The 14,060-nt window shown below is 42.0% G+C and overlaps 1 protein-coding gene across 5 annotated transcripts in view; it reads right to left on the bottom strand.

Annotated features, from left to right (window-relative positions):
- The window catches only part of nup214 (nucleoporin 214), a 108,095-nt gene extending 95,536 nt beyond the window's left edge, over positions 1-12,559 (bottom strand). For 4 of the 5 annotated variants that reach the window (XR_009516490.1, XM_059994097.1, XM_059994098.1 and 1 more), the window contains exons 1-4: positions 12,503-12,559; positions 6,352-6,547; positions 3,937-4,088; positions 657-849 (exon numbers count right to left, since the gene is read on the bottom strand). Coding sequence is in view for 4 of the 5 variants with exons in the window: in XM_059994097.1 (XP_059850080.1) it covers positions 657-849; positions 3,937-4,088; positions 6,352-6,547; positions 12,503-12,544 (583 nt within the window). In the remaining variant the exon portion in view is untranslated. Of the gene's footprint in view, positions 1-656; positions 850-3,456; positions 3,590-3,936; positions 4,089-6,351; positions 6,548-12,502 lie in introns of those variants that run through there. The other variant, XM_059994099.1, reaches the window with a different exon arrangement.
- Between the last annotated feature and the right edge of the window lie 1,501 nt (positions 12,560-14,060).

Consider the following 14,060-nt stretch of genomic DNA (forward strand, 5'->3'; position numbering starts at 1 on the left):
ATTTCCAACAATGGATTACAATCTCAGCCTAATCACTTTACATTTTACAACAGCACACTCCTAGAACAGGTTGGTAAGATGAGGCTTCATGTCCAAGAATACATGTGTGGCCAATAATTTGAAGTGGTGGTTGAATTAAATCAGTTTTGCTTCACTCAATTTGTGTATTTTCAAGGAATTTGAGTTGAGCTTAGCAAGAAATGCAAACAAATAGTTCCACTTTAAATTATTTCAAAATATTCAAGATTATGAAGATTGATCACAAATGCACTACAAAATCTAGTGAAGCAATGAGTAGTGAACACAAGGACATTAATGCTTACACTTTATAATGTAAGTACTCTAGAAAAATTCTGAAATTAAATTATTAACCAACTACATCAAGGTGTATACTGCCTATTAAGGAGAGCCAAGTAAGGTATAAAGCTGGCCAGTGGAGCAGTGGCATCAGCATCGGACTCCAAAGCGAATGGCCCCGGGTTTGAATCTGGCCAGTCTCTTTCACACTTTCCATCCATGCTGGCGAGAGTGTCGAGCAAGCAACTCAGCCTTGTTAAAAACAGACAAATGCTAAGGAAATGGCAAAAAAATGCTGCCCAGTGCGCCACAAGGCACTTGAAAAAGGAACAAGTCACATATAAATAAGCAATACCTACATGATGTGATGCCAGCTGTGGCTGGAAGGCTGGCATGTTGTTTAACAACATCAGTAACCTCCAATATTGTTACGCTTCCATCTGACATGCAGATTGCCAGGATGGAAATCACTGCAGGATTCCATTTTAAATCCAACACTGTACAGTTTTTTCCTGGCTTGTAGTACAAAAATGGTCGCTTCTGAGATTTCTCCTGCGATAAAAACAAAACTGCTGTTACTGCATAAAAACACACCCAGAATGAGCTTGACAGTGGTACAATCAGACAGTTTACAGGGAGCTAGATATGAAGATCTTTGAACAGATGACCCAAAATTTGACCAGGAAGGTTTAAGGACTAACACAAATTTGGAAGTTGATGGAACTGGCAAGGGTTTTTGAACAGGCAATTGGGTCAGCCTTAAAATAAAATGAATTGTAGAGTTTTGGAGTAAAGGAATAACTCAATTTGACACAAAGTACACTGCAGATACTGGGGTCAAGGCAACAGGAACAAAGCTGGAGGAACTCAGCAAGTCGGACAGCATCCGTGGAAATGAGCAGTCAACGTTTCCGGCTGAGACCCTTCGTCAGGACTGAAGAGGGAGGGCGCAGGGGCCCTATAAAGAAGGAGGGTGGGAAGGAGAAGGGTGGTAGGTGCCAGCTGAAAAACCAATCAGAGGGTGGGGGAAGGGAAGCAGCGAGGGGATAGGCAGGAAAGGTGAAGAAGGAATGTAAGGGAAAAGCACTGTTTAGTAGAAGGAGGCAGAATCATGAGAGTTGATAGGCAGCTGGAGGAGGAGGCACAGTGAAACTGGGATGGGGGAAGAGAGAGGGAGGGAATTACTGGAAATTGGAGAACTCAATTCAAGCCAAGGGGTTGGAGACTACCCAGACGGTATATGAGGTGTTGCTCCTCCAACCTGAGTTTGGCCTCATCATGGCAGTAGAGCAGGCCGTGTATGGACATATCCAAGTGGGAATGTGAAGGAGAGTTGAAGTAGGTAGCAACCAGGAGATCCTGTCTGTTGTGGCGGATGGAATAGAGGTGCTCAACAAAGCAGTCCTCCAATTTGTGTTGGGTCTTGCCGATGTAGAGGAGGCCGCACCAGGAGCACCGGATGCAATAGATGACCCCAACAGACTCACAGGTGAAGAGTTGCCTCACCTGGAAGGACTGTTTAGGGCCCTGAATGGTGGTAAGAGAGGATGTGTAAGGACAGGTGTAGCACTTACACTTGCAGGGATAAGTGCCAGGTGGGAGAAACTAAACTTGAAGCAGGCAATGGTCTGACTAGCCTCCTCCTGTAGCATCCAAATTCTGATCTCATAATAGGAAAACTTAAGATAGTAGAACCAAGTTCATAGTTTTGAAGCAATAAAGAAATATTGAACAGCAAGGGTACAGAAAAATAAGAACACACTGATCTCAAACGACTGCAGTGCTGGAGAAGATGATGGAGAAGATTCAGCATAGAGAACAAAAGTCTGGCTGAGTGGTGTAACAATAACTTATTTCTCAGGGTCAGCAAGACCAAGAAGCTGAATACTGACTTCAAGAGGAGGAAACCAGAGGTCTATGAGCCAGTCCTCACTGGAGAATCAGAGGTGGAGAGGGTTAGCAACTTTAAATTCCTCAGTGTAATCATTTCAGAGGACCCGTCCTGGGCCCAGTGCAGTAATTGCAATTATGAAGAAAGCACAGCAGTGTCTTTACTTCCTTAGGAGCTTGTGAAAATTTGGCATGACAACTAAAACCTTGACAAACTTCTATAAGTGTATGGTGGAAGTATAATGATTTGCTGCATCACAGCCTGGTACGAAGACACCTAAGCCCTTGAAAGGAAAATCCTACAAAAGTAGTGTTTATGGCCCAGTCCATCTTGGGCAAAGCCCACCCCACCGTTGATCACATCTACACAGAGTACTGTCACAGAAAAGCAGCATCCATCATCAGGGACCCTCACCACCCAGGTCATGCTCTCGTCTCTGTTGCCAATAGGAAGAAGCTGGAGGAGCCTCAGGACTCAAACCAGGTTGAGTAACAGTCACTACCCCTCAATCATCAGGCTCTTGAAACAGAGGGGATACCTTCACTCACCCCTACCACTGAACTGCTCCCACAACTTACGGACTCTTCATTTCATGTTCTCGATATTTATTGCTTAGTTACTTATTATTTATTTCTTTTTGTATTTGCACAGTCAGTTGCCTTTTGCACAACAGTTGAACGTCCAGTTGATGCAGTTTTTCATCGATTCTATTATAGTTATTATTCTATAATGGATTTATTGAGTATGCCTACGTAAATGAATTTCAGGGTTGCACATGGTGACATATGTACTTGTTAATAAACTTACATTGAACTTTGAGTTAGAAATGGTAAGGCCATGGAGCTGTGCATATGGACTTAAAAAATTTGAATATCAACCATCAAAGTAGTGCAACTGAGATAAGAAGACATATTAATATACATATATTATAAGACATTCAAATTAACAATAAATTTCTTTTATAGATGATCAAACTGTTTACCCCCTTCACTAATTTGATTTTCATTTCTTTTACAATCCAACATAAGGAGGAAAGAGACAGAAGAGCATGGGAAGAGGGTTAGAATTTCCACGTTTATGCCATGAACCAATACCGTGCGGGAGTCCTTGAGTTCGATGAAGGAGGATAAGAGCACATGTTGCACAAATACTGAAAAAGATCATTTGAGTACTCTATCCTGTGCGGCAAATATTAAATAATTCTTCAGACCCAATGACCCTTCTAACTTTTAAATATGAATATAGCTTGTATTCACTCTCCAACCTACCCCAGAGAGTGAATCCAATGAAGCTGATAAGGCAACTTCGTCACCCATGTAATACAACCGCTTGAGAAACCAATTAAAGAACAAGGTTGGTGCAAGATTGGAATTACTTCTAGAGAGGCAGTGGTTTTCTTCTCTAAAATACACAAATAAACCAGTTACAGACAAGTCAACAGTTTCATAATCACATTTAAAATAAAAGGCCGTTACCAGCTATTACTTTCCAATATGACACACTGATGAGACTTCTTATTTTTGCCCCACTGTTTCACATGGGTGGAACAGACAGTAAAAACTAAGAGCCAGCATAGAAACAATGGCCTACTTCACTGTTCTAAAACATTCTAACCAATGAAAGCAGCCACAACACAATGTGTGGAACATGTGAATGAAAGTACGATGGATTACTTTTGCTGGCATTAGATGAAGGAAAGTGTGCAATGACGGCAAGTTTACGTTCACGTGAAGGAAACCAGCACCCACCTTGTTTACAAACGTTCGAACGTCGAAGAAACATATGACCAGCCCATGCTCTTCTGACACCATGGCAACAGAAAGGGTGAATTCATCACAGCTGAGAGCAATGTGGTGCACAGGGAACTTCATACTAACTGACATAAAAGGTGCATCTTCAACTGAAACACAAAAGGATTTAACCTGTTCAATGACTCAGCCATATATAGACAAAATTACAGCTTCAAGATACAGAAACAATATAGCATAGCACCAGGGTTGTCTTTTATCTAAGTAGCTAGTAGCCTAGAAGAAACAGAAATTCCACTAACTTGCTCCTCTTAAAGAAAAACGTGAGTGAGAGATCTCAATGCTTCATTGTGGGCATAAGCAGACTTACGATGGTAATTCCTTTCCCCTCTATATTTCATCTATCCTGGCCTCATAAGCACTGTCACCCAGACTCAGCAAAACTGCCTCACAGTCTAATAACCCAAATTGCTGCAAATTTGTTCTGAGACAATGCAATCTCAAGCAGTTTTTTTTAAATATCAAGTGAAAATTTGTGTATAAAATTAAGAGGCTAAGAGAGGTTGATTAGTAATAACCAATTTCTCTCAGCATAGATGTCCTGAAGTAATGGGTTTAGATCTAAAGAAAGATGATGAAAGGAGAGTTGAGAAAAAGAAATTCAGCCAACATTACTGAGAGACAATATGTCACCACCTGGAAGTTCAATGGAGACAGGAAGTCTCATCATATTTAAAATGTTACACAATGGATCCAATGTCACCCACTAGACTAGGGATCAAGAGCTGAGAAGTGGAATTAGTCTCAATATTTCTATTTTGTTTCGTATGAAAACAATGGGGCAAACAGCTTGCCTCCACACTACAAATTTCAAAACTCAACATGAGAACAGGTGGAATTTGGTTCTTTACCCCTATTTTGCACTCAATTCATCTCAATAACCAACCTTGTTTCTATGTACTATGTTACTCTAATTCAACAAAAATCTTGGTCTTTTACAATGGCCTCACTCTAATTATAAGACAAATGTCCTAAATTTCAGTTGGGCACTGGAGGTGATTTTCTGTATGAGCCTCTATCATATTAAACATAATTTCCTCTGATAACGAATACAACCTTCTAAACCCCAAAATCAAAACCTGCACAATATCAGTCCAAGGAAAACATTCTTCCTGAGAAGCTTCACAAAAACAATATAACTTCTGTGGTTCTAACTAATGTTCTATGCAACTACAGCATCACTTCCTCACTTTTGATTTCCAAACACAAGCCACCCCACTGCCCCCAACAAGTCTTGAGATGAGCATGATGTTCTAAAAGCCATTTTATTTATGAACTAGACACAGAAAATGAGTAATTTGTACCAATACTAATTTTGTTATCCCACACTTCCCATTAAGAGGGAAATCTAGTTTCTGTGTCAGATCCAAAATGAATGACTACACACTTTCTTTCCCTCAATGATTCCATTTGAGTATAGATGGATTAACAGAGTGGACAGACATTTTTTGATCCTGCCTACACAACTGATATTTCCCCAAAAATGGAAACTAAAGACTTAAGACACACAACCCTCAAATTCAAATAACCATGCGCTGTAATAGTGGTGTGCAGAAGAGCATCTCGGAATGCACAACACGTCAAAAGTTGAAGTGAAAGGGCTAGCAGCAGAGGATTGTGAATGTACACTCAATGCCCACTTTGTCAGGGATAGGAGGTACCTAATAAAGTGACCTGACTGTATCTGCCTCAAACTTTACATTAAAGGCAATGTGCTACAAGCAGACTTGAACAAATAATGGTTGTTTTCTCTGAGACAATCGACACCTAGGGGAGACCTGAATGAAGTTTATAAAATTAGGATAGACAGCTATCTTTTTACCAGGGTTGAAATGTCTAATACTAGGGGCATAACAGGGAAGGTTAAAAAGAGATGTCTAGGGCTTTTTCATATACATGTGTGCAGAGTGGTAGGTGTTTGGAAAGCACTACCAAGAGTAGTGCTAGAGGCAGATACAATTAAAGTATTTTAAACGCTCCTTACACAGGCACAAGAATATGCAGAGAATAGAGGATATAGGGATTAGTGTAATCGGACATCACGTGCTTAATTAGTTCAGCACAACATTAAGGTCTGTTCTTATGCTGTACTTGCTCTATAAATCAAATAATTTCCCTGTAATCCAATAAATTGAAACATTGCAGTCTCTTTTCAGAATTCCCAGGGTATCTTAATAACCCCACTGAGCCTGTGCAGGTAGTTCTGAGGCCAAAGCACCCTCTCAAAAGGTGCAGTGCCCATGTCTGAGAGAAAACCTTCTCAAAGCACGCACATTACTCTTGGCTAAAAGGGAGCAGTCAAGCTTTCCACAGTCTAGCTCATTATACTGAAATAAAGATTCTCAGTGTACTTACTAATTTCATTTATACTTCCTTCTTCCTTGTCAGCCAAAGCAATGTATTCACTACTGATAATTTTTAGGCCTCCATTGCCTCCCATAAAGGTGAGTCCATAAGTATTGGAGACGACCAGGAGACTGACTCTGTCCTTCGGCAATTCATCCGGAGACTGAAAGACGCGGATTCTCTTCATTTGCCGAAACATGAAGTACTGCAGAAGGAAGTTCGACATGTTCAAACACCGAGCATTACAACACTCACTAAACCATTAAAACTTAAAGTGGACATCAAAGCAACAAGACAATCCATGCATGAGGATTAAATACATTGGTTTAAGTTGCTGGACCTTCGGATAAAACAAGGACAAATTGGATAGCAGTCTCAAAAAGTTCACACTGATATAAATGACAGCATGGCAATCATCAACATTATACGATTGTACAATTACTAGCCGATGTCACATCAGCTTTGTTGCAGCAGTTGTACTACCTTAGAACCTTTACTGAAACTAAAATAAAACCAGCGTATGCTGGAAAAGCATTTTCAGAATTCTTCACCAAAACATCAGAGAAGATTGATGAAACTCAACAGGGAAAAACTGCTGCAATCAACAAAGGAAAAAAGTCAAAGTTTGTAAGACTGATGGTATTTTGGTATTCATTACAAAGAAACTGACTACAGGAATAAAATGATGTAAATTGTGCAGCCTAACGGTGACTCCTTTGCTTGCATCTTCGGAAACAGCTCTATTTCTAGCTTTAATATCTCTATTTTTCCCTTTCAGGGTTCTTTTGATGACCCTGACCTGGAGCTACTTGCTGACTTCAGTTCTTTGCAGGAATGGGACCCGCTCTCGGGGTCTCACGACTGGCTGCTAATTGATATATGAAGGAAGCAGCCTGCAAGACTAGCACACCTTCAGGGTTCCGGGATTTCGTGGCTCTGGAGGCAGGCGGACTCAAGGACGGTGCCTCCACAGGAAATTGGTGTGTCGTGGGAGTACAGGGAAGATCGAAAGCAGTGAGCTGGCTGCTGGCTGTGTGCCCAGAGACCCAATTTCTTTGGGCACAGAGCTCGGAAAAAGCGATGCATAGACTTAACATCGTAAATCAATGAGTTTTTTTGCTATGTCTCTCCTTGCACTGTGAAACAGGGACACCTCTTTTTCCCTTATTAGGGAGAGAGAGAACCAGCAGTATGTCAAATTACCGAGTAAACGAGTAGTCTTTGGAGGTACTGCAAGCCTGTGTCTTTATTGATGCATTGCTGCACACTTGAGTGCTTGGTGGGGGGGGGGGGGGCTTGCGGATGCCTTTTTGCCGGTAAAGGAGGGGAGATTGCTGCTTTGCTGCCGCCTATGCGTGGGAGGGAGGAGCTGGGGGGGTGGCTTTGGGGTTCTAACATTTAATCATCATCATTCTTTGGGGCACTCCTCATTTTTGTGGATGGTTGCAAAGAAAAAGAATTTCAGGATGTATATTGTATACATTTCTCTGACATTAAGCTTACCTTTGAAACCAAATTAATTCACACCCAGTGCACAGTTTTAACATCATTACCTAAATAACTTTCACTGAGGTGGTTCCAGATTCCATTGACTCTCTGTATGAAAAATTTCTTTCTCAGATCTTACCAAAACCTCCTACATCTAATCTTACATCTACAGTTCCAAGAAAAAGTTTGTGAACACTTTGCAGTTACCTGGTTTTCTGCATTGTGTGTGGCATCCGTCGGTCTCGAGAGACCATGGATCTGCGCCTGGAGTTTCCAGGGCGCAGGCCTGGGCAGGGTTGTATGGGAGACCGGCAGTTGCCCATGTTGCAAGTCTCCCCTCTCCACGCCACCGATGTTGTCCAAGGGAAGGGCACTAGGACACATGCAGCTTTGCATTGGTGTCATCACAGAGCAATGTGTTGTTAAGTGCCTTGCCCAAGGACACAAACACGCTGCCTCAGCTGAGGCTCGAACCAGTGACCTTCGGGTTACTAGTCTGATGCCTTGCCCACTAGACCACGTGCCAACACCATTCTGCAATGATTACTCATAAAATGTGGTCTGATCTTCATCTATAGTCCTTTAACATCTTTGGACTATTTTTACTGTGCCCATAGTCTGTTTTTTATCAATTATGCTATTGGTTGCACTGTTGTAACTATACTTTGTAACTACGTGGTTTTGTGCAGGTCTTGTAGCTTTAGTTTTTGGTCTTGTTCTGTCCGATGGATTTGAAGCTCCTTTCCGGGGAACGTGTTAAGACAGTAGCGCGATATTAATACGCAGCAGCCTCTCCGGACTTTGGACTGGGGATTGCCTAACATTACGTGGATTTTCGAGTGTAGTCTGTTTTGTCATATGCTTTTGTGATATCATTCTGGAGGAACATTGTCTCATTTTTTAACTGCATTGCATTTGTGGTTTCTAAATGACAATAAACTGAATCTGAATAATACAAACACATTCTGCTAAACTATTAACAAACAATTGTACATCTTTTCCTCAATATGGAGTACACCATTTAAACAATCACAGTCTAGGTTCAAAAAAGTACGTGAACCTCTGGGATAATGCCTTCTACAAAAGACAATTGGAGTCAGGTGTTCCAACCAATGAGATGAGTTTGCAGGTGTGGGTTGCAGAGCTGCCCTGCCCTAGAAAAAGGATACACAAAGTCAGGTTACTGACAGAGCCTGCTCTTCTCAGGAAAAATTTGTTTATGTGCACCACGCCTTAATCAAAACAACTTTCAGAGGATCTTAGAAGAATTGTGGAGATGCATGAAGCTGGAAATGGCTACAAAAGTATTCCTAAAGACATGAGTGTTCATCAGTCCACAGTAAGAGAAACTGTCTACAAATGGAGGAAATTCAGTACTGTTGCTACCCTCCCTAGGAATGATCACAGATCACACCAAGAGCACAACGTGCAATGCTGAAGGAGGTGAAAAAAAAAACCCAAGGGTAACAGCAAAAGACCCGCAGGAATCTCTGGAACTTGCTAAAGTCTCTGTTCATGTGTCCGCGAGAAGAAAAACACTGAACAAGAATGGTGTTCATGGAAGGACATGAAAAGTACAATTGCTTGTGTGTTACTACTTTAGGCAGATTGTGTTTGTCTATTACTGTGACTTTGATGAAGATCAGACCTCAATTTGAGTAAATAATGCAAAAAAAAACAGATAATTGCAAAGGATTCACAAACCTTTTCCTGCAAAACCATATCCTCGCATTTTAGACAACCCCCATTGTTATCTACTCTGCTTACCAATCCCCTCACAATTCTGTACACCTCTAACAGGGCACCTCAGCTGTCTCCACTCCAGGGAAAGCAAACCAAACCAATCTGACCTTATAAATGAAATATTCTGATGAACCTCTTCTGCCTCCACTTCACTGTAACCAAATCCTTCTTCTCGTAGGGCTATCAAATTTGCATGTTAGGTCTACCCACTGTTGTATAAAGTTGTAGCTAGACTTCGACTGGACTTGCATCCTGTATGCTTCCTCACCACCCTGCAACCTTTCTCAGTTCTCAGATCACTACACTGGCTTCCTGTCCATCAGAGGATTGACATTAAAATATTACTACTGGTTTAAAAGCACTGAACGGTCTGGGGCCAAAATACATGTCTGATCCCTTGCTGCATTATGAACCTTCCCGAGCTCTCAGGTCATCCAGGGCAGGTCCGCTTACTGTTCCCAGGGACAAAACTAAACATGGTGAAGCAGCTTTTAGTTACTATGCTCCACATATCTGGAATAGCCTTCCAGGGGATCTGAAATCTGCCCCTTTAAGCTCTTTTAAATCAAAGCTTAAACATAGAACATAAAAATATACAGCACATTACAGGCTCTTTGGCCCACAATGTTGTGCCGACCATGTAACCTACTCTAGAAACTGCCTAGAATTTCCCTAGCACATAGCCCTCTATTTTTCTAAGTTCCACGTACCTATCGAAGTCTCTTAAAAGACCTTAGTGTATCCGCTTCTACCAGTGTCGCTGGCAGTGCATTCCACACACCCACCACTCTGTGTGAAAAACCTACCTCTGACATCCCCCTTGTACCTACTTCCAAGCACCTTAAAGCAATGGCCCCTCGTGTTAGTCATTTCAGCCCAGGAAAAAGCCTCTGGCTATCCAAATGAACAATGATCTCTCAAGTGAAGGCTTAAAACTTTGCTTTTCACTGTAGTTTTTAATTAGAATCTCTGCACTGTAACTTCTATTTATCATATCTAGTTTTGTGCGATTTTATTCTCTTATATATTATCTGAAATTTGAAGTTTGAAATTTATATATTGTTCTATGTAAAACATTTTAAACAGCCTTGTGTTTGAAAAGTGCTATACAAATAAACTAGCATGCTTTAGTGCCATTTCCAGAGATCAATGGACTTGTATCCTACACTACTCACTGTCCTACCACTTACTGTGTTTGTTGTTTTCGTATATGAGGCCCTCTGTTGACCATGGATGTTGCGTGCCAGCTGTCTATGTGATATGCAGGTTAGTACACAAACAAGCCAGGGCAGTCTGATATGGAGAGCAAGCCATTGTCCACACAGCAGGCTCCCCCCTCCACACAGCTGATCAACCCAAAGGAACAGCAGAGACTGATACAGTTTGGCACCAGCAACATTGCAGGAGTTGCCAGTCATCACTGAACTTAATGTAGGACAACGTTAAGGACTCCAGCTCTGGATTTTTCCCTTGGGGTTTACTCCCGAAGCCTTCCCCATGAGTGAGTATAGCCAAAAGGTAGTGGTGGTTAGAGGTCAGAGTTTTCCTGCTCCTGGTCCAGCTGCCGGGCACAGCTTATGAGCCCCATCTGCCTGAAGCAACTGGTTTAAAGGCACTAGTAACCTGCCTTTCCCTGTCTTCTGTCAGTAGAAATGGTTCCACCGGACTTGGTAGTTAAACCACACATAAAGCCCAAGAGCTGGACTTGGTTGTCAGAAGCTACTTGAGGCCATTGGGAACATTTAATAACCCTTCCGACTACGACAACCTTAAGGAACATAAATTTCATTCATACATGACCTTCCAAAATGCCTAATTTCACATTTGTCAGGATTAAACTTCATCTGCATTGTTCCACACAGTTTTCCATCTGAGCAGCATTTGGCTACAACAATCCTCCTGGTCATATACAGAATTACATAAGGTCTTTAGCAGAGAAATCCAAAAGTGGGCATTAGTGAACAGGTTGTTGGTGAATAAGTGCAACCTGGTAAACCCTTTACTTGCGAAGATTGATCCTGCAATAATCAGCTGGTTTGGGGTGTTTTTTTGTGCATATGGTTTATCAAGGCAATGTCCCACACTGTTGGGTGGATGCCAGTGTTGTAACTATACTGGAATCACTAGGCTTGAGGGCAAATCTTCAGCATCACCACTGAAATATTGCCTCCTCTCCTAGCCTTTACTGTATCCAGCGCTCCAAACCAATTTTTAATATCACACTGAATGAATCAATTTGATTAAACACCAGTTTTTGTGAAATTTAAGCTTGCTCCTGAGATCCCCACCATAAAAGAAAGCAGAAGAACTACAGCCTGGTCTGCAGCACGCACGTTCCGGGCCCTGCCATCACTATGGGAATATTCATGGAGACTACTCCCCCAACCAGCTGTTCGATTACCCACCAGAATTCATAATGGCGGACAAGGATTACAGATATGACATTACTGCGGATGTTTTATCTGATCCACTACTTGAGAGATCATTAAGTACTTTCTGCTCTTCTGTCTTGCTGATAATCATGCGTGCAGTCCTCTGCTGCAGCTTCAACTACATTTTTAGTACACCCGGAGCTGCTCCCAAGTTAGAAATAACTAATCCATAGCTCACTATTTCCCTGTTAACGCAGATTATAAAGTTTCTTCTCAAGTTACTCAAAAACTACTTAGTACTGTTTATTAACTTGGTCCTCGTGAGTATTTAACTGTGAACAGAAAGCAAACCACGCAGATTTCAAAATAAGTGTTAACGTACACATTCTGTCCGCCAACAATCACACTCGAGGACGGCACCATCACCCGTGGTCACGCTTTCGTCCCCACTCGCTTCATCCATCACACTCACAGCACGTCACTCCATCACCATAACTCCCTGTTACCCCCGTCCGTGAATCCCAACAGGTTCCCTTCACCAGATGTTCACAACTTACCTTCATCTCCCTGTCGGGGGCGGCTGCCACAGCATCCCCCATCGTCAATCACTTATTACCCGCCGCTAAGCAACGCACCGCGGACAGTCGCCACCAGGTCCCGGCTCAAGCAGGCCACGACAGGCGTCATTTCCGGTATCTCGTCACGATCAACGGCGAAGTCACGCGAGAATGAACGGGCGGGCTGACAGCTCCCAGGCCGCCGGGGGCAGGGCGGGCGGTTGTGCCGCGTAGAGCTGAGGGAAATTATAGCTGCTCATATAGTATTTAACACATTCTTGCTGAACTTCGGTTCTTCGCTTGAGTCTTGTCCGCGTGAAAAAGAGCATGCATTTTTATAGCACTTTTAGAAAAGTCCAGAATGTCTTAGAGCCCTCCAAATGCCACGATGTGCAAAGTCGTTGCCCTCAATTCACTCTCAGTAGCTCCCGAAAGAGTGCAAAATGGTTTTTAAAAAACACTTTAACTTTGCGTTTGGTAATGCCAAATTAATGTTAACAATTGGGAAGTCTTGGGGTCCAACTCAGCTCAGTTTCAAATAGTACCATAGGAAACTTGGCCTCTGGTAAGATGGCTCCATGTGAGTTACCTTATTCCCTCATGACTGACACTGAAGCCTTTGAAATAGGACTTGGAGTGATCTCGTGTTGAGAAAGGACAGCAAAAACCACGGCACTACTGGCTTTATCGCTTTCTTTTTCCATTCAAGTTTCAGGATGGAAGCATATTGGCAATTTATCACCCATCTTGTAATCATCCTTGAGAAAGTTGGGTGAGCCTTCTTCATAGTCTTAAAGAAGGCATCAATGTAGTCTTAGAGAAGAATTGTCAGATGAACAATAATGAAGGAATAGTAATATATTTCTCAAGCGAGATAGTTTATGACTTGGATGAGAATCTGCATGTGGTGGTGTTTCCTTGTATCTGCCCCCTTTGTCCTCCTTGAGCTCCTGAATTTGGGAAATACACTGGATTCTAGTTAACTAGGACACATCAGGACCGGTACATTTTGGCCCAATTAAGCAGCTGCCCCAATTAGCTAAAATTTGATGGAAATCATTAAAAAAGTTACAAATGGAGTAAAACATTATGTATTTAAAGAAGTACAGAACACATTAGAATATTACCAATAGTACTACATAACTACAGACATCCCACCCTGCAAAAACTCATTTCACAGAGGTAGCACCCCTGCACCCCCGCCCCCCAACCCCCACCCCCGGTCAACCTCCAAGGGTGTATGTAATACTTTGTTTAGTGATTTTGTCTGATCTGTAAACCAAGTTGGGGATATGCAGAAAATGTGACATTAAAATATGTATTTACATTAATCATGGAATCTTTTTTTTATTCTATTACAACTTTAAGCAAGTCTACAGGGAGTTTGGCATCACGTAGGATATCAATAGAGTAGCTCCTTAGCAGCTACCCAGCTAGTTTAAATAACATCAGCTATGCTAATGAACAAATGACACCTGTTACACTCACCTCAACATGTCTTTTATATTTTAACCCACCATGGGCAACAGAGAAGTCACTGTTGCAAACAGTGCAGCGA

The sequence above is a fragment of the Hypanus sabinus genome, chromosome 18 (assembly GCF_030144855.1).
Source record: "Hypanus sabinus isolate sHypSab1 chromosome 18, sHypSab1.hap1, whole genome shotgun sequence".
NCBI classification, from domain to species: Eukaryota; Metazoa; Chordata; class Chondrichthyes; order Myliobatiformes; family Dasyatidae; genus Hypanus; species Hypanus sabinus.